The sequence below is a fragment of the Oncorhynchus kisutch genome, linkage group LG11 (assembly GCF_002021735.2).
Source record: "Oncorhynchus kisutch isolate 150728-3 linkage group LG11, Okis_V2, whole genome shotgun sequence".
Taxonomy (NCBI): Eukaryota; Metazoa; Chordata; class Actinopteri; order Salmoniformes; family Salmonidae; genus Oncorhynchus; species Oncorhynchus kisutch.
The window spans coordinates 40,232,755-40,260,285 of NC_034184.2; the positions used below are offsets into that span (position 1 = coordinate 40,232,755).

At 40.9% G+C, this 27,531-nt stretch overlaps 1 protein-coding gene across 3 annotated transcripts; it reads right to left on the reverse strand.

Annotated features, from left to right (window-relative positions):
- Positions 1–858: 858 nt before the first annotated feature.
- On the reverse strand, positions 859–25,917 carry LOC109899096 (cytosolic phospholipase A2 zeta). 3 transcript variants are annotated; one of them, XR_004211629.1, is made up of 21 exons: positions 25,806–25,917; positions 24,944–25,010; positions 24,627–24,699; positions 24,298–24,434; positions 22,022–22,150; positions 21,883–21,923; positions 21,703–21,745; positions 20,187–20,241; positions 7,231–7,370; positions 6,778–6,885; positions 6,636–6,670; positions 6,382–6,520; positions 5,983–6,119; positions 5,614–5,836; positions 5,245–5,362; positions 4,864–5,001; positions 4,643–4,750; positions 2,561–2,740; positions 2,219–2,369; positions 1,807–1,993; positions 859–1,503 (listed from the first exon to the last, which is right to left on the reverse strand). XR_004211629.1 is itself a non-coding variant. In XM_020494151.2 (21 exons), exons 2-21 carry the CDS (start codon positions 24,947–24,949, stop codon positions 1,130–1,132), a joined length of 2,541 nt encoding a protein of 846 aa, XP_020349740.1. In that variant the 5' UTR covers positions 24,950–25,010; positions 25,806–25,916; the 3' UTR covers positions 859–1,129. The 3 variants fall into 3 exon arrangements, 2 of the variants coding, with proteins under 2 accessions (XP_020349740.1, XP_020349741.1); XM_020494151.2 differs by having other exon boundaries at positions 2,200–2,369; positions 25,806–25,916; XM_020494152.2 differs by having other exon boundaries at positions 2,200–2,369; positions 25,770–25,865.
- Positions 25,918–27,531: the final 1,614 nt, after the last annotated feature.

Sequence of the window (27,531 nt, forward strand, 5' to 3'; positions counted from 1 at the left end):
TACAGCGTGCAGCGTTGGCTACACGGCTGGAAATGGTTCAACTCTAAGACTATCGATCACTACAGAATAAGAGCAAATCCTAGACGTAGAATTACTAGTCTTCAGATGGAAATTACGTAAGTCTAGTACGAGAATACCGACAACCGCGGAAGCATCTATGCAACGACCATCTGTACGCCTGACGTATCCATTACAACAGACACTATCCAGAGCCGCTGAGAAAGCGACAACTACGAAAGACATTGTGACTTCTGGGGAAGTTAACCAGAGACTCTGATGAACTGACTTTCCAGCAGACAGACCGGCGATTCCAACAGAGAAGATAATGACATACAAGCGTAAATATATAGATTGCAATTATTCTCGAATGAGCGGCCGTTCAAGTGCAAAGGATTAGCATTTCAAAGAATATAATTAAACTGTGTGTAGTGAATCCATTTGGTCTTTCCCGCTCTTTTCCTGTCCCCAACCGTTTCCATTGTTTACCAAGATGTCATACCGGTTTAGCCCACTAGGGACTTATCAATGCATTGTGTTAGAAACCAATAACTACTGTTTGTTTGTTATGTATTTCTGTGATTTAGTTAGTTAGCAAATAAATAATTAAGCCAATTTGTATATCGCTGATTCATCATTTACGCTCGTGCAGATATCCAAGGGTTTGCGACGTTCAATAATGAGAACTGATGAGGTAATAATTATACATTAATAGAAGACTAATCGATAAGATATGAAAATATCTGAAGAGTTGATTCGGGGAAATAGACTATAAACATTTTCCCGTGATGCTCCGACTTCCTAGTTAATTAAAGTGTACATGATTAGTTTAAACACATAATAATACATACACATAGAGAATTGATTTGATAAAATAACAGTCTTAACATTTAATGATAGTTCAGACATGACATCTAATAATAAGCAAGCAAATGAATGAGACCCGGTCTCTCTGAAAATACATCAATCATAAAACGAAGAAGGCAAAAACTCATATCAAAATACTCTGCTCTTTATGATCTAAAAAATGAAACCAAGGCCCCTGAATTGAAGATACAATTCATGAAAATATTTTCACAATGTCAAGTCAGCAAGCTGCTGATGATGTCTTCACACTGTCTTCCTCTCTCCCTTACTGTCTCAAATGGACAGTGTAACCAGACTGGACGTCCCACCAATAAATTGCAGTTAGAATTGCTCCTCTCAATGTAAAGACTGATCTGATTGCATGTTGTTCTCGCTCTTCCTCCATGGAGGGGCTCATGTCAATGGCATGCGTGCTGCTCAAGGGGGTCCTATTCCTCCACAGGCACCTTCCTCTCGAGGACCTTCCGAGAGCCTGGAGGATCTTCTCCTTGTTGTTCTGGATGTTGTATGAGGTAAGGTCTGTCAGTGCCCGGAAGTCCTTTGCTGCGTAGGTCAGGTGTTTGGTGAGGTAGGGGGAGCTGCTTGTGCTAACGTCAACATCCCCTGCCATCATCTCCTCCTTACCCTTACGTGCCACACCTAAAGAATGAGAACATAACAATACCATCAGCTTTAAACATCAAACAACCTTAAAATCAAACTATAGTTTGATCAATAATACCAACAAAGTGCAATCCAATACAAAGTTTGAAGGCAATGATCTTTGGCCCTGATCCCTAAAACACATATGAACCATTTTCTATTGACAGAATATTGATTTGATTGACAGGCACAGAGCCAATGGCTTATTGACAGCTGGAACTATAAGCTAGCTACAGTAGCTCATTCACTACCCCTACACTCTGCTTCTTTTAAAATGACCATCATCTTGACAGTGCTTACCAGGGGCCTTGAACTCTTTGAATGAGATGTTGACGAAAGGGAAGTGAAGCACTGTGGGAGCCTTGGGGTTCTTTTCATCCTCAAAGATGTATAACTCTTTCAGGGGCTGTCCCTTCAGGCTGCTGAAGTCAATGCGGGGGAAGGGGATGCTGTGGTCTTTGCAGTAAACCTCAGTCCTCTTTAGGACCTGGTAGATCGATTACAGAGATGTCAGTCAGAAAATTCAAACTCTGTGTATGGCCATTATGCAAGTCATATGCACCTTCTGGCCTAGTGTGTGTGTGTGCAGACCTCTGTGCAAAATGTGGATCGAGCAAATTATCAAGTACACTGCTCTGTTCATCTTTCAACACAAATTCACTCTTGTATTATTCATAAATTCAACCCATTTACTTCAAATTGGTCCTCGCACCACGAATAGTTGAGGGACATGATGACATCAACAGCCCTCTCTGGTCTCAAGACAGGGGGACAGCCTGTGTTGATGGAGAACCCAGAGTCTGCCAGGTGGAGTGTGGAGTCAGCTGGAGTCAGTCTGTTGGGGAAGGCATCTGGATGCATATCTGCAGCAACATTGGGAGAAAAACTTCAGCAAACATAATCTTAATCTACATACAGTAATAATACAATACATAAATAGACTGTTGGTGCCACACACACACACACACACACACACACAGTACAACAGTATTTGAATAAATCCATGTTGAATTTGTTTTACCAGTAATAGTTAGGTGAAGTTCATGCATAGTACCTTTCCAGGCAGTAAAGTTGCTGTTGTCATTGTAGTTCCAGTGCAGGAAGAACCCACGCATAAAGTTGTAGATCTTAGTGATGACTGGCCGGGTGGTAAAGAAGCTGGTCAGCGCTGAGGCAGTGTTAGTGACAGGCTTGAAGAGATAGGTGTCCAGGGTGGTTGGTTCATTGTCGGTTTCTTTGGAGGAAGAATTTGAGGGGTGTCAAATAACTGAAATATTGCCACAGAGTTTGGCTGTAGAACAGTATAGTATAGAGACCCTAGCCGCATCCTCCGAGTATGTGCAGACCAGCTGGCTGGTGTGTTTAAGGGCATATTCAATATCTCCCTAACCCCGTCTGCTGTCCCCACATGCTTCAAGAGGGCCACCTTTGTTCCTGTACCCAAGAAGGCAAAGGTAACTGAACTTAATGACTATCGCCCCATAGCACTCACCTCTGTCATCATGAAGTGCTTTGAGAGACTAGTCAAAGATCATAATCACCTCTACCTTACCTGACACCCTAGACCAACCGATCCACAGACGATGCAATCGCCATCACTCTGCACACTGCCCTATCCTATCTGGACAAGAGGAATACCTATGTAAGAATGCTGATTGACTATCAACACCATAGTACCCTCCAAGCTCATCCTTAAGGTCAAGGCCCAGCGTCTGAACCCTGCCCTGTGCAACTGAGTCCTGGACTTCCTGACAGGCCACCCCCAGGTGAAGGTAGGAAACATCCCTAGACCAACCGATCCTCTCCGCTGATCCTCAACACTGGGGACCCACAAGGGTGTGTGCTCAGCCCCCTCCTGTACTCCCTGTTTACCCATGACTGCATAGCCAAGCACGCCTCCAACTCAATCATCAAGTTTGCAGATGACACAACAGTAGTAGGCTTGATTACCAACGATGACGAGTCAGCCTACTGAGGGGAGGTGAGGGCTCTGGGAGTGTTATGCCTGGAAAACAACCTCTCACTCAACGTCAACAAAACAAAGGAGATGATCGTGGACTTCAGGAAACAGCATAGGGTGCACCTCCCCATCTACATCGATGGTACCGCAGTGGAGAAGGTGGAAAGCTTCAATTCTTTGGCGTACACATCACTGACAAACTGAAATGGACCACCCACACAGACAGTGTGGTGAAGAAGGCGAAACAGAGCCTCTTCAACCTCAGGAGGCTAAAGAAATGTGGCTTGTCACCTAAAACCCTCACATACTTTTACAGATGCACAATTGAAAGCATCTTGTTGGGCTGTATCACCGCCTGGTACGGCAACTGCATCACCCGCAACCGCAGGGCTTTCCAGAGGGTGGTGCAGTCTGCCCAACGCATTACCAGGGGCAAACTACCTGCCCTCCAGGACACCTATAGCATCTTTTTGGCCTTCCTATGTCACCGGAAGGCCAAAAAGATCATCATGGACATCAACCACCTGAGCCACTGCCTGTTCACCTCACTATCATCCAGAATGCGAGGTCAGTACAAGTGCATCAAAGCTGGGACCGAGAGACTGAAAACAGCTTCTATCTTAAGGCCATCAGACTGTTAAACAGCCATCCCTAGCACATTAGAGGCTGCTGCCTATAGACAGACTAGAAATCACTGGCCACTTCAAGGAATGGAACACTAGTCACTCTAAGGTTTACATATCTGGCATTACTCATCTCATATGTATATACTGTATTCTATACTTTTCTACGGTATCTTAGTCACTTAATAATGTTTACATATCTTGCAATACTCATCTCATATGTATATACTGTATTCTATACTATTCTACGGTATCTTAGTCTTTTAATGTTTACATATCTGGCATGACTCATCTCATATGTATATACTGTTTTCTATACTATTCTACGGTATTTTAGTCCGTTCTGCTCTGACATTGCTCGTCCATATGTAATTAGTTTTAATTCATTCCTACTTAGATTTGTGTGTATTGGGTATATGTTGTGTAATTTGTTACATATTACTTGTTCGATATTACTGCACTGTCAGAGCTAGAAGCACAAGCATTTCGCAACACCCGTGATAACATCTGCTAATCCTGTGTATGTGACCAATAAAAGTTCATTTGATTTGACCTATTTTGTTGACATCTTCACCCAGCCATGGGCTCCAGGATGGCTGACCTCCAGTTGCAAATCTCCAAAGCTGGGTCAGGTTAAGAGAGAAGACACTGCTCCAAAGACCTGTCAACACAGAGGCAGAGGTGCCCACAACTGTTGTAAAATTATTGCATTTACATTGAAATTCATAGATACATTTTGCACACGCATGCACACACAAATAAGTGATCTCTCACCAAGCAGATAGGATGTACGTATCGCTGGATGTTTTTTGACTAGGTGACCAAGGTAGAATTCACTCCCGAAGTCCTCCGCATGGATGTAGGCGCCATACTTTGGAATGCCCACCTCATATGGTGTGAACTCACACCACTCTAAAATGATAGGAACAGCCATTTCAACTCCAACTGCAATTTTTCAAATCAGTTGTATAGCACTTTTGATTTGACACGCGCAACATAAGTTTGGTGTATTACCTGGATACATAAAGATATGTAAATAACATACAAGTTAACACCAACATTCTGTTACAATATTCCTTGATTCAACATGTGGACCACTGTTTGGGTTGCATTAAAATACATATTATCAAACATAAGATGCTAGAACAGCTTTACCAAGTTCTCTTGTGGTGTCTTTCACTCCATCTTTCAGGTTGACAGCAGTGCAGATGGGTAAAGGGTTCTGTCCCTCTGATACAGCCTTCTGCTGGTCAGACAGAGTACTGGTGTTCTCCTACAAATCACACATTGGAGAAATCATTCTGTCACAGGCTGTTCCAAACAACTTTGCAAAATGTTAAATATGTAAAGCATCATAACTCCGTGTGAAAGACATTAAGACACTAATTGTGGCTGTGGGAAAAACATTCCATAGTTTCAATTAAATAAAAAGCACTATAATTACAGGCAACCACCATTTCCGCGAAACTCCTTCCCATTGCAGTGTGATTAGTACAGTGTGTATTGTAAAGTAGGCTGTTGTACCTTCCCATACAGGCAGTGCTCGATGACCAGACCCCACATGTCTATGAGTGACACCATATGACCCTCCTTCTCTTTCTCCTCCATCTGGTGTCTGTAGTACTGCAGCTTCTCAGGGGTGAAGGCACTGAAGAAACTCTTGGTGATCTCCCCCTCCATAGCTGAGATGGACTCATCCATATCACACTGTGACCAATCTGCTTCCTGATACAGCGTCGCTAAGGCCCTGTTGAACAGGAATTTGTTATGATGTCACATAAGTATGGGTCTCAGTAGTATAAACTGGCATGTGTGTGTTCATTCACTCCTTCATTCATTTTGCTTATTGGATACGGCCTATTTAATTGCAATGGCGATAAATTCCATGCTCACCATGTGGAGCCTGACACACCAGTGATATAGCTCATAGCATCCAGTAAGCCCAGTCTCTGCAGGCCCTTCAGACTGCCATACAAGCCAGTCATTGCTCTGGTCCCTCCCCCTGAGCCAACCACAGCTATAACAGGCACCTGGGTGAAAAAGACAAACACCATCTCTGGTTGGAGCTTCCATCTGTCAGTCAACCTGTTTGAGACTTGTTCCATAATTACAGTGAATGACACCACAGTAGAAATAAACCAATTCCCCGCAACAATGTCTTTCATGAGACTGGAAAAACACAAACATATTGGGTCAGCATCAATATTCAGTCTTCATTAGTGTGTAAATTACGGATGACAAGCAGCCATTGGTGCAGTGTGTAATAAGTGCATAAAACTCATCACCATGTACCTTTTTAGGGTCAGGGGCCGAGCTGAGGCCCAACTCCTTTTGTAAGGCCTGACCCACTAGCACCTTTCTTTTCTTCAGGAATTCTTTTTCCTCCGGAGGGATGTCAAAATCAAGACGCACCTCAAATTCATCATCTAGGCTGTGGATTTACAGGGGCATGCACACATTGTCTTACAACAACAATGTCTTGTGTTTGTATACTTCTGAATGAAATACTGATGGGTTTTCTTTTCTCGTAAAAAGGAACACTTTACCAGTCCTCTGCTCTCAAATGTAGATCCACCATGTCCTGTGAAGGGGCAGTGTCCACATAAGTCATATAGGCTTTACAAACACCCTTCATCAATAATCTTTCTTGGATCTTTATGGCAAACACTAGAATGTGGTCTACTGTACCTCTCCCACAGGTAAAGATACTTTGAAGTCATTACTGGCTGGAAGTTGCTGGAGTGGAACAGCAGATACGCCAGTGATAGTTGCACCTTCTATCTCACCCAATTTATCCTGGGGATACAAGAAACATGATAGTGGAATTTTTAAAAATCATATGGAACTTGGATGACGATAAGGAAGATATTGGTCAAGTAAAGTATTTCGCCACTATGGCCTATTTATTGCCTTCAGTCCCTTATCTTACCTCATTTGCACACACTGTATATAGACTTTTTCTATTGTGTTATTGACTGTATGTTTGTTTATTCCATGTGTAACTCTGTGTTGTTTGTGTCGCACTGCTTTGCTTTATCTTGGCCAGGTCACAGTTGTAAATGAGAACTTGTTCTCAACTGGCCTACCTGGTTAAATAAAGATGAAATAAAATAATGAAATAAAAGGATCAGTTAACCGCACCGTCAAGCCAAGCTCCGTCTCCAAATCTCTGTTGATGTAGTAACGTACGGTTTTGGCCAGGTTCGATGTTTCTTCAGGAGCAAGAATCTTATGTTCTTCTTGAAAGGCCCCACACAGTTTCAGTACCACATTCTGCTCCACTAGAACAATAACATAGATTGGTTGCTCAGTTGAGTGCTTTATGATATACAATTCATACATTGGGGTGTATTTAGAAAACAAATCAACGTTTATTGGTTGCGTACACAGTTTAGCAGATGTTATAGCGGGTGCAACAAAATGCTTGTTACTAGCTCCTAACAATGCAGTATAATGTCAAACAGCACACAAATATATATACAGTACCAGTCAAAAGTTTGGATACACCTACTCTAGTCCTTCAAGGGTTTTTCTTTATTTTAACTATTTTCTACATTGTAGAATAATAGTGAAGAAATCAAAACTATGAAATAACACATATGGAATCATGTAGTAACCAAAACAGTATTAAACAAATCAAAATATATTTTATATTTGAGATTCTTTAAAGTAGCCACCCTTTGCCTTGATGACAGCTATGCACACTCTTGGCATTCTTCAACCAGCTTCATGCTTTTCCAACAGTCTTGAAGGAGTTCCCACATATGCTGAGCACTTGTTGGCTACTTTTCCTTCACTCTGCAGTACAACTCATCCCAAACCATCTCAATTGGGTTGAAGTCGTGTGATTGTGGAGGCCAGGTCATCTGATGCAGCACTCCATCATTGTCCTGTTTTTGTCCTGTTTAAAAACAAATGATAGTCCCACTAAGCGCAAACCAGGTGGGATGGCATATCGCTGCAGAATGCTGTGGTAGCCATTCTGGTTAAGTGTGTCTTGAATTCTAAATAAATTACTGACAGTATGACCAGCAAAGCACCCCCACACCATCACACCACCTCCTCCATGCTTCACGGTGGAAACCACACATGCGGAGATCATCCATTCACCTACTCTGTGTCTCACAAAGACACAGCGGTTGGAAAGAAAAATCTCAAATTTGGACTCATCAGACCAAAGGGCAGATTTCCACCGGTCTAATGTCCATTGCTCATACGTCTTGGCCCAAACAAGTCTTCTTCTTATTGGTGTCCTTTAGTAGTAGTTTCGACCATGAATGCCTGATTCCCACAGGCTACTCTGAACAGTTGATGTTGAGATGTGTCTTCTACTTGAACTCTGAAGCATTTATTAAGTCTGCAATTTCTTAGGCTGGTAACTCTACTGAACTTATCCTTTGCAGCAGAGGTAACTGGGTCTTCCTTTCCTGTGGCAGTCCTCATGAGAGTTAGTTTCATCATAGCGCTTGATGGTTTTTGCAACTGCACGTGAAGAAAGCTATTGAAATTGTCCGGATTGACTGACTTTCACGTCTTGAAGTAATGGACTGTTATTTCTCTTTGCTTATTTGATCTGTTCTTGCATTATATGGACTTGGTCTTTTACCAAATAGGGCTATCGTCCCCTATCTTGTCATAACAAGATTGGCTCAAACGCATGAAGGAAAGAAATTCCACAAATTAACTTTTAACAAGACACACCTGTTAATTGAAATGCATTCCAGGTGACTACTTCATGAAGCTGGTTGAGAGAATGCCAAGAGTGTGCAAAGCTGTCATCAAGGTAAAGGGTGGCTTCTTTGAAGAATATAAAATATAGTTTGACTTGTTTATAACACTTTTTTTGCTTACTACATGATTCCATATGTGTTATTTCATAGTTTAGATATCTTCACTATTATTCTACAAAATAGTATGAATAAAGAAAAACCCTGGAATGAGTAGGTGTGTCCAAACGTTTGACTGATGCTTTTGGCTGGTACTGAATCTAATGAATCTAATTAACAACTGAAATAGCACTGTAACAGTAATCCAAATGCAATCTATACGTATGCACACCGGTTGAATTTACACAAGATATACTAAGAATTATATGTACAGCAGTAGATATAGAGTGAGCTATGTAAATAATCTAGTATATAAATACATATGGCAGTGTGTATAAACAGTTGAATTAAAATGCAATTTACAGTAGTAGAAATAGTAGAGTGAGCTATGTCAAGAATACAGTATTTAAATACACAGTATAAAACTCCATGGCAAAACAGATAGAATTGCAGGAAATTAGCTTCCGGGCCAGAGTGTATGTGAATATGTGTGTGAGTGGTGTGTATAGACAGTATGTGAATAGAAAATGAGTCTATTGCAGTAGTTATATAGGATGAGCCATGACTAGAATACAGTATATAAATATAAAGTGGGTAAATAAGTGGCACTTATAGTCACTGGCCACGTTTACATGCCCAACAATATCCTGTTATTATTCAGGTTACTCAAGTATTCTGTTTTTGAGTTGACACATAGCTTATGAACATCATATCCCATTTACAATAACATGAAAAAGCTTGTAAACTGGATATGAGTAACACGGATAAGATGCCTGGGATATACTGATCTTAGATAGGATACTGTGGCATGCAAACATCTTATCCCGTTTACTCATGTTTTTTTGCGGTCTGTATACAGCAGGCTCAGTTTCGCATATCATGGCCCTAGTCAAAATACCCTATAGAATTAATGATTTTTCCAATAGAATCCTATAGGATTCTGGCAGTCCTATAGGATTTTGTGTCACCTGTATCAGAATTATATTGGATTACTTTTCCCCCCTATTGGAAATCAAATAGAACTTTTATTTCTTAATTGAACCCAATAAATATATTTTATTTTATAAATAAAATAAGTTATTGCCGTAAGTTCTTGTACAACATAACATTAATTACAACATTTTAGTTGATCGGAAACAACAGTTCAATATTCATTTCTGTTTTATTCACCTTCAAGACTGTCCCTTTAAGAAGGACTGACGTCACAGCGAGCACATGCTTGCAGTATTAATTAACTACCAAGTTCAGTTCACCACCTGTGGCTGTGCAGAGGATCTCTGATTTTCTAACATTAATATTCTACCTGTTTTATCCTACACTGTGCGTGAATGCAAGAACTTGTGAATACAGCAGTGGTGTAAAGTACTTAAGTAAAAAAAACTTTCAAGTACTACTTAAGTACTTTCTTTGCAGAATTGCAAAGAAAAAGCCATATCTCAGACTGACCAATAAAAATAAATTGGCGTCTCGTCAACGGGACAATTGTAAATCATGCAGCGTCTTCTCAAGATCGCATATTTTAGATAAACAAATGTCGGTACATATAAGTGTCTTACATTGGCTGAAAGCTTAAATTCTTGTTCATATAACTGCACTGTCCAATTTACAGTAGCTCTTACTGTGAAGAAATGCCATGCTGTTGTTTGAGGAGCGCTCCTAACAAAAAGTTTTTTTCACTGCAGTAGGTTTGATAAATTCACTCTTGAAGGTGAAATGTGTACTTACGTTCTGAAATATTGCTCTGATTAATCATTCAAAGGGTCCCAGAGATAACATGAAGTGTTGTTTTGTTAGATAAAATCATTTTTCATATCCTAAAAAGGTCAATATAGCATGCACGATCGATTTTGTATTTCCACTCGTTCAATTTGCAAAGGAAGGAATTTGTAAAAATCTCACCCTAAACGTTGTTTCAATGAGTCAAATCACATTCGTATTTATTCCTCAGAGATCCTAGAACGTAACAAGACTTCACTTCATTAGGGGTGTAGTATATCCTATAGGACACCATATTTGGTCAGAGAGCGATGCCTTCATGGCACGCCGTCAAATAAGCACCAAACGGGGTCAAACAAAGCTAGCTAGATAGCCAATGAGCTGGGCTTTATGGGAGTATCCGGAAACCGTGTATACGTCGTAAAATGTAGCTACTAACCTTGTACAACAGCATGCCTTTTCATTTTGGACAAAAATTCTGAGAATATTCAGAGTTATGAATTTATGAAAACTGGTTGTTTTGCAAATGTTGAACATATAATATGGCTACTAATACTTCGAAAGCTAAATCAAAGTCCAAGTATAAAGATTTGACGATATTCTTGCAGAAAAATTTAATATGAATGTTTCCTTCGCGATTTGCTCAAATGTACCTGGGGACATAACACTAAAAGTCTTGTAGTTCACTCATTCTTCAAGTTATCCGTCTGAAACTTTGCACATACATTGCTTCCATCTTGTGGACACTATCGGAATTACAACCAGAGTGATGGCTGGATGGCGGTAGATGGTGCTAGAAAAAAAGGTATTTCTTTGTGTTTTCTTCTACCAGATCTATTATCTTATATTCTCCTACATTGCTTTACAATTTCCACAAACTTCAAAGTGTTTACTTTCAAATGGTACCAAGAATATGCATATCCTTGCTTCAGGGTTGAGCTACAGGCAGTTAGATGTAATTTAGACGAAAATTGAAAAAAAGGGGGCTATCCTTAAGAAGTTTTAAGTCTTTAAGTTTTAGTCTTCACTGTTGAGATGGTTGTTTTGTGGGTACTATTTAATGAAGCTGCCAGTTGAGGACTTGTGAGGCATTTGTTTCTCAAACTAGACAATCTAATGTACTTGTCCTCTTGCTCAGTTGTGCACCGGGGCCTCCCACTCCTCTTTCTATTCTGGTTAGAGCCAGTTTGCACTGTTCTGTGAAGGGAGTAGTACACAGCGTTGTACGAGATCTTCAGTTTCTTGGCAATAGCCTTCATTTCTCAGAACAAGTATAGACTGATGAGTTTCAGAAGAAAGTTCTTTGTTTCGGGCCATTTTGAGCCTGTAATCGAACCCACAAATGCTGATGCTCCAGATACTCAACTAGTCTAAAGGCCAGTTTTATTGCTTCCTTAATCAGCACAACAGTTTTCAGCTGTGCTAACAATTGCAAAATGGTTTTCTAATGATCAATTTGCCTTTAGAAATTATCAACTTGGATTCGCTAACACAACGTGCCATTGGAACACAGGAGTGATGGTTGCTGATAATGGGCCTCTGTATGCCTATGTAGAAATTCCATTTAAAAAATCAGCTGTTTCCAGCTACAATAGTCATTTACAACATTAACAATGTATACACTGTATTTCCGATCAATTTGATGTTATTTTAATGGATTTTTTTTTTCAAAAACGAAGACATTTCTAAGTGACCCCAAACTTTTGAACGGTTGTGTAAGTAGAGATGGCCGCCTCGCTTCGCGTTCCTAGGAAACTATGCAGTTTTTTGTTTTTTTACGTGTTATTTCTTACACTAGTACCCCAGGTCATCTTAGGTTTCGTCACATACAGCCGAGAAGAACTACTGAATATAAGATCAGCGTCAACTCACCACCAGTACGACCAAGAATATGTTTTTCGCGATGCGGATCCTGTGTTCTGCCTTACAACCAGCGCCACGGGATGGTTCCCATGCAGCGACCCAAAAAAACGACTCAGAAAAAGAGGGAAACGAAGCGGTCTTCTGGTCAGACTCCGGAGACGGGCACATCGTGCACCACTCCCTAGCATTCTTCTTGCCAATGTCCAGTCTCTTGACAACAAGGTTGATGAAATCCGAGCAAGGGTAGCATTCCAGAGGGACATCAGAGACTGTAACGTTCTCTGTTTCACGGAAACGTGGCTCACTGGAGAGACGCAATCCGAAGCGGTGCAGCCAGCGGGTTTCTCCACGCATCGCGCGGACAGAAACGAACATCTTTCTGGTAAGAAGAGGGGCGGGGGCGTATGCCTTATGGCCAACGTGACATGGTGTGATGAAAGAAACATACAGGAACTCAAATCCTTCTGTTCACCTGATTTAGAATTCCTCACAATCAAATGTAGACCGCATTATCTACCAAGAGAATTCTCTTCGATTATAATCACAGCCGTATATATCCCCCCCCAAGCAGACACATCGATGGCTCTGAACGAACTTTATTTAACTCTCTGCAAACTGGAAACGATTTATCCGGAGGCTGCATTCATTGTAGCTGGGGATTTTAACAAGGCTAATCTGAAAACAAGACTCCCTAAATTTGATCAGCATATCGATTGCGCAACCAGGGGTGGAAAGACCCTGGATCATTGTTACTCTAACTTCCGCGACGCATATAAGGCCCTGCCCCGCCCCCCTTTCGGAAAAGCTGACCACGACTCCATTTTGTTGATCCCTGCCTACAGACAGAAACTAAAACAAGAAGCTCCCACGCTGAGGTCTGTCCAACGCTGGTCCGACCAAGCTGACTCCACACTCCAAGACTGCTTCCATCACGTGGACTGGGAGATGTTTCGTATTGCGTCAGCCAACAACATTGACGAATACGCTGATTCGGTGTGCGAGTTCATTAGAACGTGCGTTGAAGATGTCGTTCCCATAGCAACGATTAAAACATTCCCCAACCAGAAACCGTGGATTGATGGCAGCATTCGTGTGGAACTGAAGGCGCGAACCACTGCTTTTAATCAGGGCAAGGTGTCTGGTAACATGACTGAATACAAACAGTGCAGCTATTCCCTCCGCAAGGCTATCAAACAAGCTAAGCGCCAGTACAGAGACAAAGTAGAATCTCAATTCAACAGCTCAGACACAAGAGGCATGTGGCAGGGTCTACAGTCAATCACGGACTACAGGAAGAAACCCAGCCCAGTCACGGACCAGGATGTCTTGCTCCCAGGCAGACTAAACAACTTTTTTGCCCGCTTTGAGGACAATACAGTGCCACTGACACAGCCTGCAACGAAAACATGCGGTCTCTCCTTCACTGCAGCCGAAGTGAGTAAGACATTTAAACGTGTTAACCCTCGCAAGGCTGCAGGCCCAGACGGCATCCCCAGCCGCGCCCTCAGAGCATGCGCAGACCAGCTGGCCGGTGTGTTTACGGACATATTCAACCAATCCCTATACCAGTCTGCTGTTCCCACATGCTTCAAGAGGGCCACCATTGTTCCTGTTCCCAAGAAAGCTAAGGTAACTGAGCTAAACGACTACCGCCCCGTAGCACTCACATCCGTCATCATGAAGTGCTTTGAGAGACTAGTCAAGGACCATATCACCTCCACCCTACCTGACACCCTTGACCCACTCCAATTTGCTTACCGCCCAAATAGGTCCACAGACGATGCAATCTCAACCACACTGCACACTGCCCTAACCCATCTGGACAAGAGGAATACCTATGTGAGAATGCTGTTCATCGACTACAGCTCGGCATTCAACACCATAGTACCCTCCAAGCTCGTCATCAAGCTCGAGACCCTGGGTCTCGACCCCGCCCTGTGCAACTGGGTACTGGACTTCCTGACGGGCCGCCCCCAGGTGGTGAGGGTAGGCAACAACATCTCCTCCCCACTGATCCTCAACACTGGGGCCCCACAAGGGTGCGTTCTGAGCCCTCTCCTGTACTCCCTGTTCACCCACGACTGCGTGGCCACGCACGCCTCCAACTCAATCATCAAGTTTGCGGACGACACAACAGTGGTAGGCTTGATTACCAACAACGACGAGACGGCCTACAGGGAGGAGGTGAGGGCCCTCGGAGTGTGGTGTCAGGAAAATAACCTCACACTCAACGTCAACAAAACTAAGGAGATGATTGTGGACTTCAGGAAACAGCAGAGGGAACACCCCCCCATCCACATCGATGGAACAGTAGTGGAGAGGGTAGCAAGTATTAAGTTCCTCGGCATACACATCACAGACAAACTGAATTGGTCCACTCACACAGACAGCATCGTGAAGAAGGCGCAGCAGCGCCTCTTCAACCTCAGGAGGCTGAAGAAATTCGGCTTGTCACCAAAAGCACTCACAAACTTCTACAGATGCACAATCGAGAGCATCCTGGCGGGCTGTATCACCGCCTGGTATGGCAACTGCACCGCCCTCAACCGTAAGGCTCTCCAGAGGGTAGTGAGGTCTGCACAACGCATCACCGGGGGCAAACTACCTGCCCTCCAGGACACCTACACCACCCGATGCTACAGGAAGGCCATAAAGATCATCAAGGACATCAACCACCCGAGCCACTGCCTGTTCACCCCGCTGTCATCCAGAAGGCGAGGTCAGTACAGGTGCATCAAAGCTGGGACCGAGAGACTGAAAAACAGCTTCTATCTCAAGGCCATCAGACTGTTAAACAGCCACCACTAACATTGAGTGGCTACTGCCAACACACTGTCAATGCCACTGACTCTACTCCAGCCACTTTAATCATGGGAATTGATGGGAAATGATGTAAATATATCACTAGCCACTTTAAACAATGCTACCTTATATAATGTTACTTACCCTACATTATTCATCTCATATGCATACGTAGATACTGTACTCTATATCATCGACTGCATCCTTATGTAATACATGTATCACTAGCCACTTTAACTATGCCACTTGGTTTACATACTCATCTCATATGTATATACTGTACTCGATATCATCTACTGTATCTTGCCTATGCTGCTCTGTACCATCACTCATTCATATATCCTTATGTACATATTCTTTATCCCCTTACACTGTGTATAAGACAGTAGTTTTTTTTGGAATTGTTAGTTAGATTACTTGTTCGTTATTACTGCATTGTCGGAACTAGAAGCACAAGCATTTCGCTACACTCGCATTAACATCTGCTAACCATGTGTATGTGACAAATACATTTGATTTGATTTGATTTTAAGTATACTTAAAACCAAATACTTTTTGACTTTTACTCAAATAGTATTTTACTGGGTGACTTTCACTTGAGACATTTTCTATTAAGTTATCTTTACTTTTATTCAAGTATGACAATTGGGTACTTTTTCCACCACTGGAGTACAGTATTTGTTTCCTTATGTTTCCTGACAAAGTTGTCAATGTTTAAGTCCTATTTTGTCATTGTGCAACCCTTTATGCACACATTTTTCTGCTAGCTAAGAAACTACTGTTATTTGGCTAAGTTGTATCCATTTGCATCTTGTTTTTGAGTAACTATTGTTATAGCAGATGAGAAATATTTCTTATTGCTAAATATATGTATGTTCCTTATATTTTTAACCTTTATTTAACTAGGCGAGTCAGCCTTACTATAGGCAAGGCAAACACGTTTTCATTATTTCAGGTAGATCAAAATAACTCAATTACATCACGTTATTTGTACTCATTCAGCAGTTTTGACCAAATTAAGAAGAATACTATTGGAAATGAATGTTGAATGTTCCATTTATATTCCTAAAACATAAGTTGAAAATTATGCTGTCGCTGCTTCCCCTTGACAATCATTTTTGATAAATAGCCTTATGTCAAAACACTGTTTTGAAGTGTTAAAAATCAATAAACATCAAATAAAGTAATTTTACAGAACAAAAGTTATCAGCAGACTTTCAGCATGACTATAGGGAAGGGCACTCAACATGCTCAGCACTGACACAAATGACTGGTGATTGGCTGAAAGAAATTGATAGTATGAAGATTGTGTGAGCTGTTTTGTTAGACTTCAGTGCAGCTTTTGATGTCATTGATTATAAACTATTGCTGAAAAAAACCTAGGTGTTATGGATTTGCATCCTCTGTCTTATTATGGATTGAGAGTTACCTTTCTTATAGAAGAGTGGGGGTTTTCGTTAATGAAAGCCTCTCATGCAAATTCAGTTGAGTATGGTGTACCGCAAGGCAGTCGGCTTGGGCCATTATTGTTTTCTGTTTTTACAAATGACCTTCCACTGACCTTGAATAAAGCCTGTGTGTCTATGTACGCTGACGACTCAACAGTATACACGTTGGCTGCAACAGTTAAATAAATAACTGATAAACATAGAGCTCCAGTCAGTTCTAAAAAACGAAAAGCATCACTTTTTTGGACAAATCTCTCGCTCAATGCTAAACCTCATTCAGATCTATTGTTGAATAATGTGGCTATTGAGCAAGTTGAGGAGACTAAACTGCTGGGTGTAAATGGCAAGCTGTCATGGTCTAAACATAGACTCAAAAGGTGGCTAAAATGTGATGATAGGGTGTTGCGCTGCCTTCTTGACAGCTCAGTCGACCAGACAGGTCCTACTGGCCCTAGTTTGGTCACACCTGGACTACTGTCTAGATGTGTGGTCATCTGCGACAAAGGACATAAGTAAATTGCAGTTGGTCCAGAACAAAGAAGTGCGTATCGCACTCAAAGTTGAGGAGAGATTGACTGCATATTGGTCTTTGTGCAAGGTATTGATGTGTTGAAGGTACCAAACTGTCTGTTCAAGCAGTTTGCACACAGTTCAGACACACATTGGTACAACACAATACATGCAACCAGAGGTCTCTTTACAGTCCCCAGGTCCAGAACAGAGGATGGGAAACTCACAGTATTAAATAGAGTCATGGCTACATGGAACTCTGCCACCCCAGGTAACTCAAGCTAGCAATAAAAACATAGAAAAGAACACTTTAATGAACAAAGGACTGAAGAGACACAGCCATTTTATACATCTTGTAATTTGCACTATACCATGTATTAGACTTAGATAGTGTGTAAGTACTGATATGTTGGCTATGTGTGACATTTTAAATTGAGGTATTTCCATCCTTAACTAATAACGTTCTGTACTATGTATTATGTAGACCCCAGGAAGAGTAGCTGATGCTTTTGCAGCAGCTATTGGGGATAAACCAAAAACCCTGTTGTTTTGACAAATGGCAATTAATCACTCATATTGACTAGGGGGAAAATCAGGCTGTATGCGCTGTTGAAACTAACACAAATCAAAAACCAAATGGAAACTGGAAATATTGTTTGCGTCACTTGTTAGAGGACAACTTGTAGAAGACAGCCAGCCACATTTTGGAATGTTGCATTTTGTTTCAAGTGGGTCGCCAACGCAGAAAGCTAAACGCAACACTATTTTGTTAATCGCATATCGATATCAATTTGACATCAATAGAGCGGGGTCAAACGTTTGATTTTAAACTAGCACTATTCAAAGGCCACACTGAATCTCAGAATCAGTTGCTTTATTATTTAACGTCAACGAATCACGACCCACCATAGTATATCAACAGTGACAAGAGTTGGCTGTTATTGGAGTGAAAGTTTGACTCTCAAATCCATGTATTTGTGTGAAGCCAGCGACTTTAATACAGAGAGCGCCCCGAATTTCCTCTGCCATTTGAGTTTGAAAATTGATAGCAAAATTAGACTGTATGACAAATCTGATCTGTGGTAAAAAGGACGTGTAATTACCCTCAATTAGATTTGGTCAAAGCGTGAGGTTGTGTAATGTAGTAAGTAACACATACTCTCCACGTACAGGAAAATAGCGGAAATAATATCAAATAATCTACTGTAATATGTAGCTTTATTGGGCAATCTCACAGCTAAATATGGAACAGAAACCTGAACATTTATGTTCAACTGCAATCAAGATTAAAGACCAGTAAACTGAGGAACAGTCTCTGTCCCGTATCGCTCCGAAGCACAATCTCCATCTCTTTGCCTACTCACACCAGTGATAATTGGAAAACCTCTTCAACACACCACCACAATGTGGGAGTGATTCAAATTCTATCAGAATTTGGAACAAGTCCTATTGGACTGCTATGAGATTCGATACTTTAGGATTGTATCTTTTAGGATCCTATAGGATTCCAATACAAGAATCCAATAGAAAAATCCTATCAGATTTTAGAACCAGTCCTGTGCAGTTCGATCCACCATAATAATTCCATTATACTTTATTTTGCTGATAAATTGTACTGGACCGTATAGCCTAGTGGCTTAGGCTACTTTTACCCCTAATTTAGATACGTTTTTGCTTACAATTTACGACATTTGGTAGGGCATATTATAATTTCCGACATGTGTTTGTCAACTATAGTTAGATACATGCAGCTTCGCTTCTGTCATAACTTGTTGCCCAGAAGACTAAATAAAGTAGTGCTCACCAGAATAACATCAATAGAATTCATTTATTAGTAATTTAGTTAACACCTGTAAAGCTGTCTGTTTTGTTTAGGGACGGGAGAGAAAACACAATACCTCCAAAACAGTGGAAAGATTGTTCCTGTGCAAAATGTCCAAATGTAATCAGCTTGACCGGTTAAGGAAATTAAAAGCTGAAAAAAAGATTAAACATGTCTCTGATAAGACATCAGTTCTTCTTGGGTGCATAATATGTGGTTGAAATGCTGTCTGCTTGCATAACAGTGTTAAAGATAACAAGTGACACGCGCATTCTCATTTTCTAAAGAGAAAATAAATAATTTCTCCACTCCTGTTCCCAAGACAAAATAACATTTGTTTTATCATTTTACTGAAAGAAGTGCATAATTCTGCAGGAGTTAATATTATATTATGCTACATGTGAGAGGTTATAGACCTACAGTCAGTGTCCAGATTTCAGTTACTATTCCTTCCATTTAACCCATATGAACTTATCCCGAATAAAACCTTAAGCGAGATATGAGCTACTATCCAGAATACTGTGCACATGTAAACGTGGTCACTCTTCTTGTCAGGACTATAGAGGGAAGCAACTGGGTTAGGAAGAATGCAAATACTAATAACAAAATGAACATCCCTTTAGGCCTGTCCTGACACTGAACAGGCAAAACTAACTCAAACCAGGAACTGATAATGACAATAATGCAACCAACTTTGCCCCAGGGATAGTCTTAAGACTGTAGATATATCCACGTCTTAAATATTGCAAACAAGTTTAAACCTGTTTTACGGGTCAAGTAAATGGCAAACTGTGTTTAACAGGCACCTGGAGAAAAATGCACTCCAAACTAGCTTTTCAGGAGTTTGTGAAAGAAAAGCTGGGTAGAATGCATTTTTTTAATGTGTTACAATTCAATTTGTGTTCCAATAAAATGTGTGATTGTGTAATTATTGTTATTCCATTTCTGGTAGGGAAGGAACAGGTTTTCTGATTACATGTCTCTGCAGCTCAAAAGGTCACCATCTCACAATCTCAAGTTTCAATATGCAGACGGATTTATGGCGCAGTTGCTGACTGCAGGGCCGGCGCCAGAACGAATCAGTTACAGACATGACACAATAATACTCACTGGCAGTGGTCATCAGCTTTTCCACATTCACATCCACAGTAGAGAATGTGGAGGCCTAGGACAAAATATACTACAATGATCAGCCAATAGAATAGGCTTCTGTTTGTGGATGACAAGTTCTTTCCTTCATTTTGTACAATAGTACATTACATGTACATTGCATTCAGAAAGTATTCAGACCCCTTGACTTTTTCCACATTGTTACATTAGTCCTATTTTAAAATGGATTTTAAAAAATGGAAAACACCCCTCAATCTGCACACAATAACCCATAATGACAAATCAAAAACAGGTTTAGCAAAAACTTTGTTGAAGCACCTTTGGCAGTGATTACAGCCAAGTATTCTTGGGTATGATGCTACACCCTGTATTTGGGGAGTTTCTCCCATTCTTCTCTGCAGATCCTCTCAAGCTCTGTCAGGTTCAATGGGGAATGTACTTCTCTCAATTTATCTTTCCCTCGATCCTGACTAGTCTCCCAGTCCCAGTCGCTGAAAAACATCCCCAGAGTATGATGATGCTGCCACCACTATGCTTCACCATAGGGATGGTGCCAGGTTTCCTACAGACGTGACCCTTGGCATTCAATTTCGGTTTTATCAGACCAAAAGAATCTTGTTTCTCATTGTCTGAGAGCCTTTAGGTGCCTTTTGGCAAACTCCAAGCGGGCTGTCATGTGCCTTTTACTGAGGAGTGGCTTCCGTCTGGCCACTACCATAAAGGCCTGATTGGTGGAGTGCTGCAGAGATGGTTGTCCTTCTGGAAGGTTCTTCCATCTCCACAGATGAACTCTGGAGCTCTGTCACAGTGACCATTGGGTTCTTGGTCACCTCCCTGACCAAGGCCCTTCACCCCCGATTGCGCAGCCTGTCCGGGCGGGCAGCTCTAGGAAGAGTCTTGGTGGTTACAAACTTCTTCCATTTAAGAATGATGAAGGCCACTGTGTTCTTGGGGACCTTCAATGCTGCAGACATTTTTTGGTACCCTTCCCCAGATGCCCCCCCCCACACAAAATCATGTCTCGGAGCTCTATGGACCATTCATTCGACCTCATGGCTTGGTTTTTGCTCTGACATGCACTGTCAACTGTGGGACCTTGTGTGCCTTTCCAAATCATGTCCAATCAATTGAATTTACCACAGGTGGACTCCAATCAAGTTGTAGAAACATCTCAAGGATGATTAATGGAAAAAGGATGCACCTGAGCACAATTTTATATATACACACACACACATTTGCATACATTTATTTTTTGATTTGTCATTAAGGGTTCATGTGTGTAGATTGATGAGGAATTTAATACATTTTAGAATAAGGCTATAAAGTAACAACATTTGGAAAAAGGGAAGGGGTCTGAATACTTTCCGAATGCACAGTATTAAATACAAATAATTGTCTGTTTCTCACAGCACATTACCATGTCCTTTCATTATTGACCTCATCATTATCCCTCTATGATCATCCTTTTTATGCTGACTTTGCCTTAGAATGATAAAACAAATGATCATGTCCTTACCACTAGTACACCATTAGAGAGATAGTCACCAGCATGCTCTTTACTGCAAACAGGGCACACAGGGAACACAAACTGTTGTCAGTCATGGAATACCTTTTTATAACAACAAAAATGTGACTATTTCAGCACCTTCTTTGAAAGTAGTCTGACAATGGTATGGATGTCAAAGTTGTCACTCACCTCTCCAGCAACTCAAACTCAACCCACAATTCATATGTGGTCTGAAATAAAGAGATGGCATAGGAGACTAAACATAGGCTACATGGGATTCATTAATGACATATTCTAGCTCTAATCCTTAGTGCTATAATAGTCCTACCGGTTCACTGAGGAAGGTCTTGGTCTCCTTCTTCCCAGGTGTGAGGTTACTGATGTCAAACACTACAATGGAGCACAAGTCATCAGCCATGATACTGTCCTCATCGTACATCGTCAACTCCACGATATTCTGAAAAGACAAGGGCATCTCTTACTCCATTTTACCACGTTTGGATGTATTTTGATTTACAGTATATTACAACAAGACAATGCATGTCTGTTTTATACAATAATGGGTAAACTAATGAGATACAATCTCTCATTCTCTTATTCCATGGCATGTGAAACAGCTTGATAACCTATTTCCAATATATTAAGGAAATAAAAATGCACTCCAAACTAGCTTTTCAGGGGTTTGTGAAAGAAAAGCTGGGTAGAATGCATTTTTTTACGTGTTACAATTCAATTTGTGTTCCAATAAAATGTGTGATTGTGTAATTATTGTTATTCCATTTCTGGTAGGGAAGGAACAGGTTTTCTGATTACATGTCTCTGCAGCTCAAAAGGTCACCATCTCACAATCTCAAGTTTCAATATGCAGACGGATTTATGGCGCAGTTGCTGACTGCAGGGCCGGCGCCAGATCGAATCAGTTAGATATTTGATTTCTATAGACCCAAACTGCAGGAATGTCAAAACGGATGATCAATGGAAACAGGATGCACCTGAGCTCAATTTCGAGTCTCACAGCAAAGGGTCAGAATACATATGTAAATAAGGTATCTGTTTTTTATTTGGAACACATTTTTAAAAACCTGTTTTTGTTTTATCATTATGGGGTATTGTGTGTAGATTGCTGAGGAAAATGTTTTATGTAATCAATTTTAGGATAAGGCTGTAACGTATCAAAATGTGGAAAAAGTCAAGGGGTCTGAATACTTTGGATTAAATTGCCCAGCCAATTAAATCACTTTTAATTTACTCATCTGTCTTCGGTTCCATGGCGCAATTCATGCATCTCCACTGGCCTCTCTCTCATCCATCCTCTCTCTATAGTAGCCTAGTTCAATGTGTGTCCCAGTAGTAGCTATATAGTTTGGTCACTTATACCGATCAATTAAAAAATGTATATATATTTGAGGAAGAAAAAAAAAGTATATAGGCTACATCTTGTCAACTAGGAGGGAAGTTTGAATGGTGAGAGCTTCTCTGGTGTGATCACGTTGGCCGCTGGTAAAAATACAATGAAGTGGAATACTCTGTTCTCCTCTCACCCAGTGTTTATGTTTACAATTACATGTATTACATCAGAATTGGTAAGGGGATACCTAGTCAGTTGCACAACTGAATGCATTAAACCGGAATGTGTCAGAGAGGTGCAGGAATGCCAAATGTTAGAATGTTCCCAATCAAATGTATGAATTCAATTTTAACATTTTCCTATCAGTCTAACTTTCATAAACACTGCAATTGGATGATAGCTGTGAGGGTTATCGAATCAGACTTGAATCCTCTGACCACCTCAAGCTCATTAATGTTAATATTTGAAGATTGCCGTAAGGCCAGTCTCTTTGGCAAATGACAGGAGTGGCAAGGTGTGTAATGTAATGCTGAGCAGACCTGGCAACCAGGCTATTACCAGCATGACCAAATACCCCAAATGGGTGGCTACAATGTCATTGCACCCTACCTACTTACAGTACCTTTAGAAAGTATTCATACCCCTTGACTTATTCCACATTTTGTTGTGTTGCAACCTGAATTCAAAATGGAATACATGATTCCTTTTTTTCCTCACCCATCTACACACAATACCCCATAATAACAAAGTGAAAACATGGTTTTAGAATTTCATCTTATTCAAAATGTATTCCGGATTTATTCAAAATGAAATGCAGAATTATTACATTTACATAAGTATTCACACATGTAGAAGCACCTTTGGCAGCGAATATAGCTGTGAGTCTTTCTCTAAGAGCATCTCTAAGAGCATTCCACACCTGGATTGTGCAACATTTGCCCATTATTCTTTTCAAATGTCTTCACGCTCTGTCACATTTATTTAGGCTTGCGATAACAAAGGGGTTGAATACTTAATGACTCCAGACATTTCACAATTCCACTTTAACATCATGGGGTATTGTGTGTAGGCCAGTGACAAAAAAAACACAATTGAATTCATTTTAAAAATCATGCTATAACACAACATGTGAAAAAAGTAAAGAGTTGCAAGTACTTTCTGAAGGCACTGCATGTGTAAATACATAGGGACATAGTGTTCCTTAAACCTATGGGTAACTCTGCCTAGTGATTGGCCTATTGTGTGAGGGGACGTACCTTGACATGACGGTGGACCCTGAAGTGGAAACTCTCATTCCACTCTGGGGTCTTGCTGTTGGGCACAGTCTTAGTACGGTGAGACCTGGCAGAAGCTGTGGGGAGGCGTACAATAACATAACAGTCCGACTCAGACCCTGTAAAACAAAACAGGACTGTTACAAAATAGTTTTGCCAATAGCAGGTAGGTCTTTGTATGTATGTATAAACAGATCAGAGACCTTAACTAAAAAGCTTAAAAGGGGTAGTTCAGTTTTTTTTTTTTCACCCTGAAAATTAATTTAGAAGTCTTTGAAAAGTATGCACAAGGCGAAAACAATATGACTCACAATAATCATGAGATTGGTTGTTTTTTGCTCGGAGTACGGTAACAGTCAGGCTCTGGTAAGTCTTAACCCTTCTCTAACAGGGGAGGCAAAAACATACAGACATAGTTACAGAAATACAACACACATACACCCTACATATTCTGGAAAAAAGGTGCTGAAGGGTGTAGCGAAGAACAATATTTTTTATATAGTAGATACATTAAGCACCTGCATAATTCTAATGGATACATTTCAAACATGAAAGCACCTGGATGAGATAAACAATGTTTTGTGCATGATCTATAGCATACACTTTAAAATATAGAGAAGTACTGTACCTTCATGGTTAGTGAATGTTCCTCCCAAAGAATTGAAGAGCCTGTCAGCTGCTGGGAATCCTTTTCCCTGAAGAGTGGAGGGTAAATACACTATGTAGGTGAGGCATAATAGGAGGACACACTTTTCAGGCTCAGGCATGTCCAACACAGGAAACCAGGGGTCTCAATGCCAGATGGGATGGCCTAACTTGTTGGGTTTTTTTGCACAAAAGGATCACTATCTGGCTAATAATGGTCCAGAGTGGTAGCCTCAAGGAAACAAATGGGCGGGTGTGCAATGTTCACACAAAAAAAATGTAAGCACTGATCAAATTTCAGGTTTGCTGAGCACAAACTTGAACTTTGTGAAAATTCTGTGCAACTTCTGGCACGCGTTTATTGTGAACACTGAGGCTGTACCCACTTTAAGTTACAGTTTAACAGTGGCTTCCTGATCATAATATAGGCCTATCAGAATGATAAAACAATGGAGAAAATGCATCCCATAACATTTTGACATGGAAAAATCTGTTTTATCATTCTGCCTACAGTAGGAGCCTGTGTGTTGTTCAATGTAGGCATACATTACAAGAGACTTAAGGAAAAATTATGCTGGGCTTGACATTAAAACCTGCTTATCCACTTGTCCTTAAGATAAGGAAGTGACTGAAAAAGTGTTGTTTGATGCAAGAAACCGCTTTTCAAAATAAAGTTCATTATTATTTCCATACCATTATTACAGAGAATGACAAATTATGCCACCTTCTGCCTATTGGCTACTTAACTTACTGAAGCCTGTCTCAAAATACAACACTGCCCCGTTAAGACCAAAGAAAATGCTCTTTACCTGACTAGCTTTTCAAAGATGGATAGAAATGCTCACGTGTTGTGCTCTTGTAGGAAGCAACCACTTCCCCATTGCCGACTAGAAATGAGCTACAACTGGGCTAATAACTTACTAGCTAGCAAAGGATATGAAAATGGTGTGCACACGTGACTACATGCAGCTCTCGCTTTGATTACAAAACAAACGCATCTAATCGCGACCACTCATGCTGAGTCCAGTTCAAAAGAATGGCACAGATCCATATATGGACAGGAAAATGTGCAATGCTGGCTCACCATTAAAAATATGTATTTTTATAAACATTAATAAATTAATAAACATTAATAACATTAGATTGATGTTTCGGCCTTCGATGGCATGCTTCAGAATAATCACAAAGGGAATGGACAAGTTCATGTAGGGCACGGGGAGCACAATTAGGGAGAAAACTCTTCAGCTGGTGGTGCCAATGAGAGACAGTGTGGTAGACCATACAGGTTAGTACTCAGGGTGTGGTGTGCTGTGGTCAAGGTCTCCACCTAATGTTGAAATACAGAAGTGAAACTAGTAAACAACAATTGGAAAACTAGACAAGCTTTTTTAATTTCCAGTACGGTAGGTGTAATTGATATACAACCACTACTATATCATTCATGTTGAATATGTTGTGTTGAAAAATAAACAGGGATAAGCAAAACTAGGGATACCAACAATAAACATCAAAAGCTTAGGCAAAGAGGTCTAACAACTGGTTTGGACAGCAGTTAGTGAGCAATAAAATGCTTATTAATTACTTAAAAATCATACAATGTGATTTTCTGGATTAGATTCCATCTCTCACAGTTGAAGACCTCTACATGCTTTGTAAGTAGGAAAACCTGCCAAATCGGCAGTGTATCAAATTCTTGTTCTCCCCACTGTACGTCTCGTGTTTGAGCCATTGAATTGCGACTCCACTTTGTCCCTATACCGACATTTGGCTTGTTTGATTGCCTTGCGGAGGGAATAACTACACTGTTTATATTCGGCCATATTCCTAGTCATCTTTCCATGGTTGAATGCTGTGGTTCGCACTTTCAGTTTTGCGCACCATCTATCCACGGTAGTGATAGGTGAACGTTGGGAGCCGGCTCGCACATCAGAAGAGCCGAATCTTTTTTTTTAAATATTTAAAAAATTAAGATGAATATTCAAAAGATTTAAATAAATAGAATTAACTCATTCATAGAACAAAAAAATTATCAAATAATATGGCCTAAATGCTCAATCGCACACACATTCGTTCAGACTGTCTGCTCAGACTGCCTCCCCTGTTGTTCCTGTCAATCAGACACGCAGTGTCAACCAATGAACCAAAGATGCATGAGGGAGGGCAGAACCATCTCTCAGTCACACACTTAGCAGCCGAGGAGCGAGAGGAAGGACAGCTGAAAACAGCTGGAGAATGAGTCAGAAGCACAGTAGCATTTGGATGCATTTTAATAATGTAGACAATGTTAGAGCACAGTGTAGAATTTGCCAAAACATTTCATATAAAGCCGGTTCTACGCACAACCTACACCGGCATGCGAGAAACTAGCGGGCCTGCTAGTGATAGTGGCGGAGCCAGCACCTCCACATGTGGAGATGTATCCACTCAGTCAAATAGGCCTAGACCGCGACCCACAGCAACGCAGTCTTCTATGGACCACTTTATGCCAAACGTCTATGTCTAGCAAAACAAGGCCAAATTGATATTGCAATAATTGCCACCGATTTCCAGCCATTTTTTTATGTGGAGGAC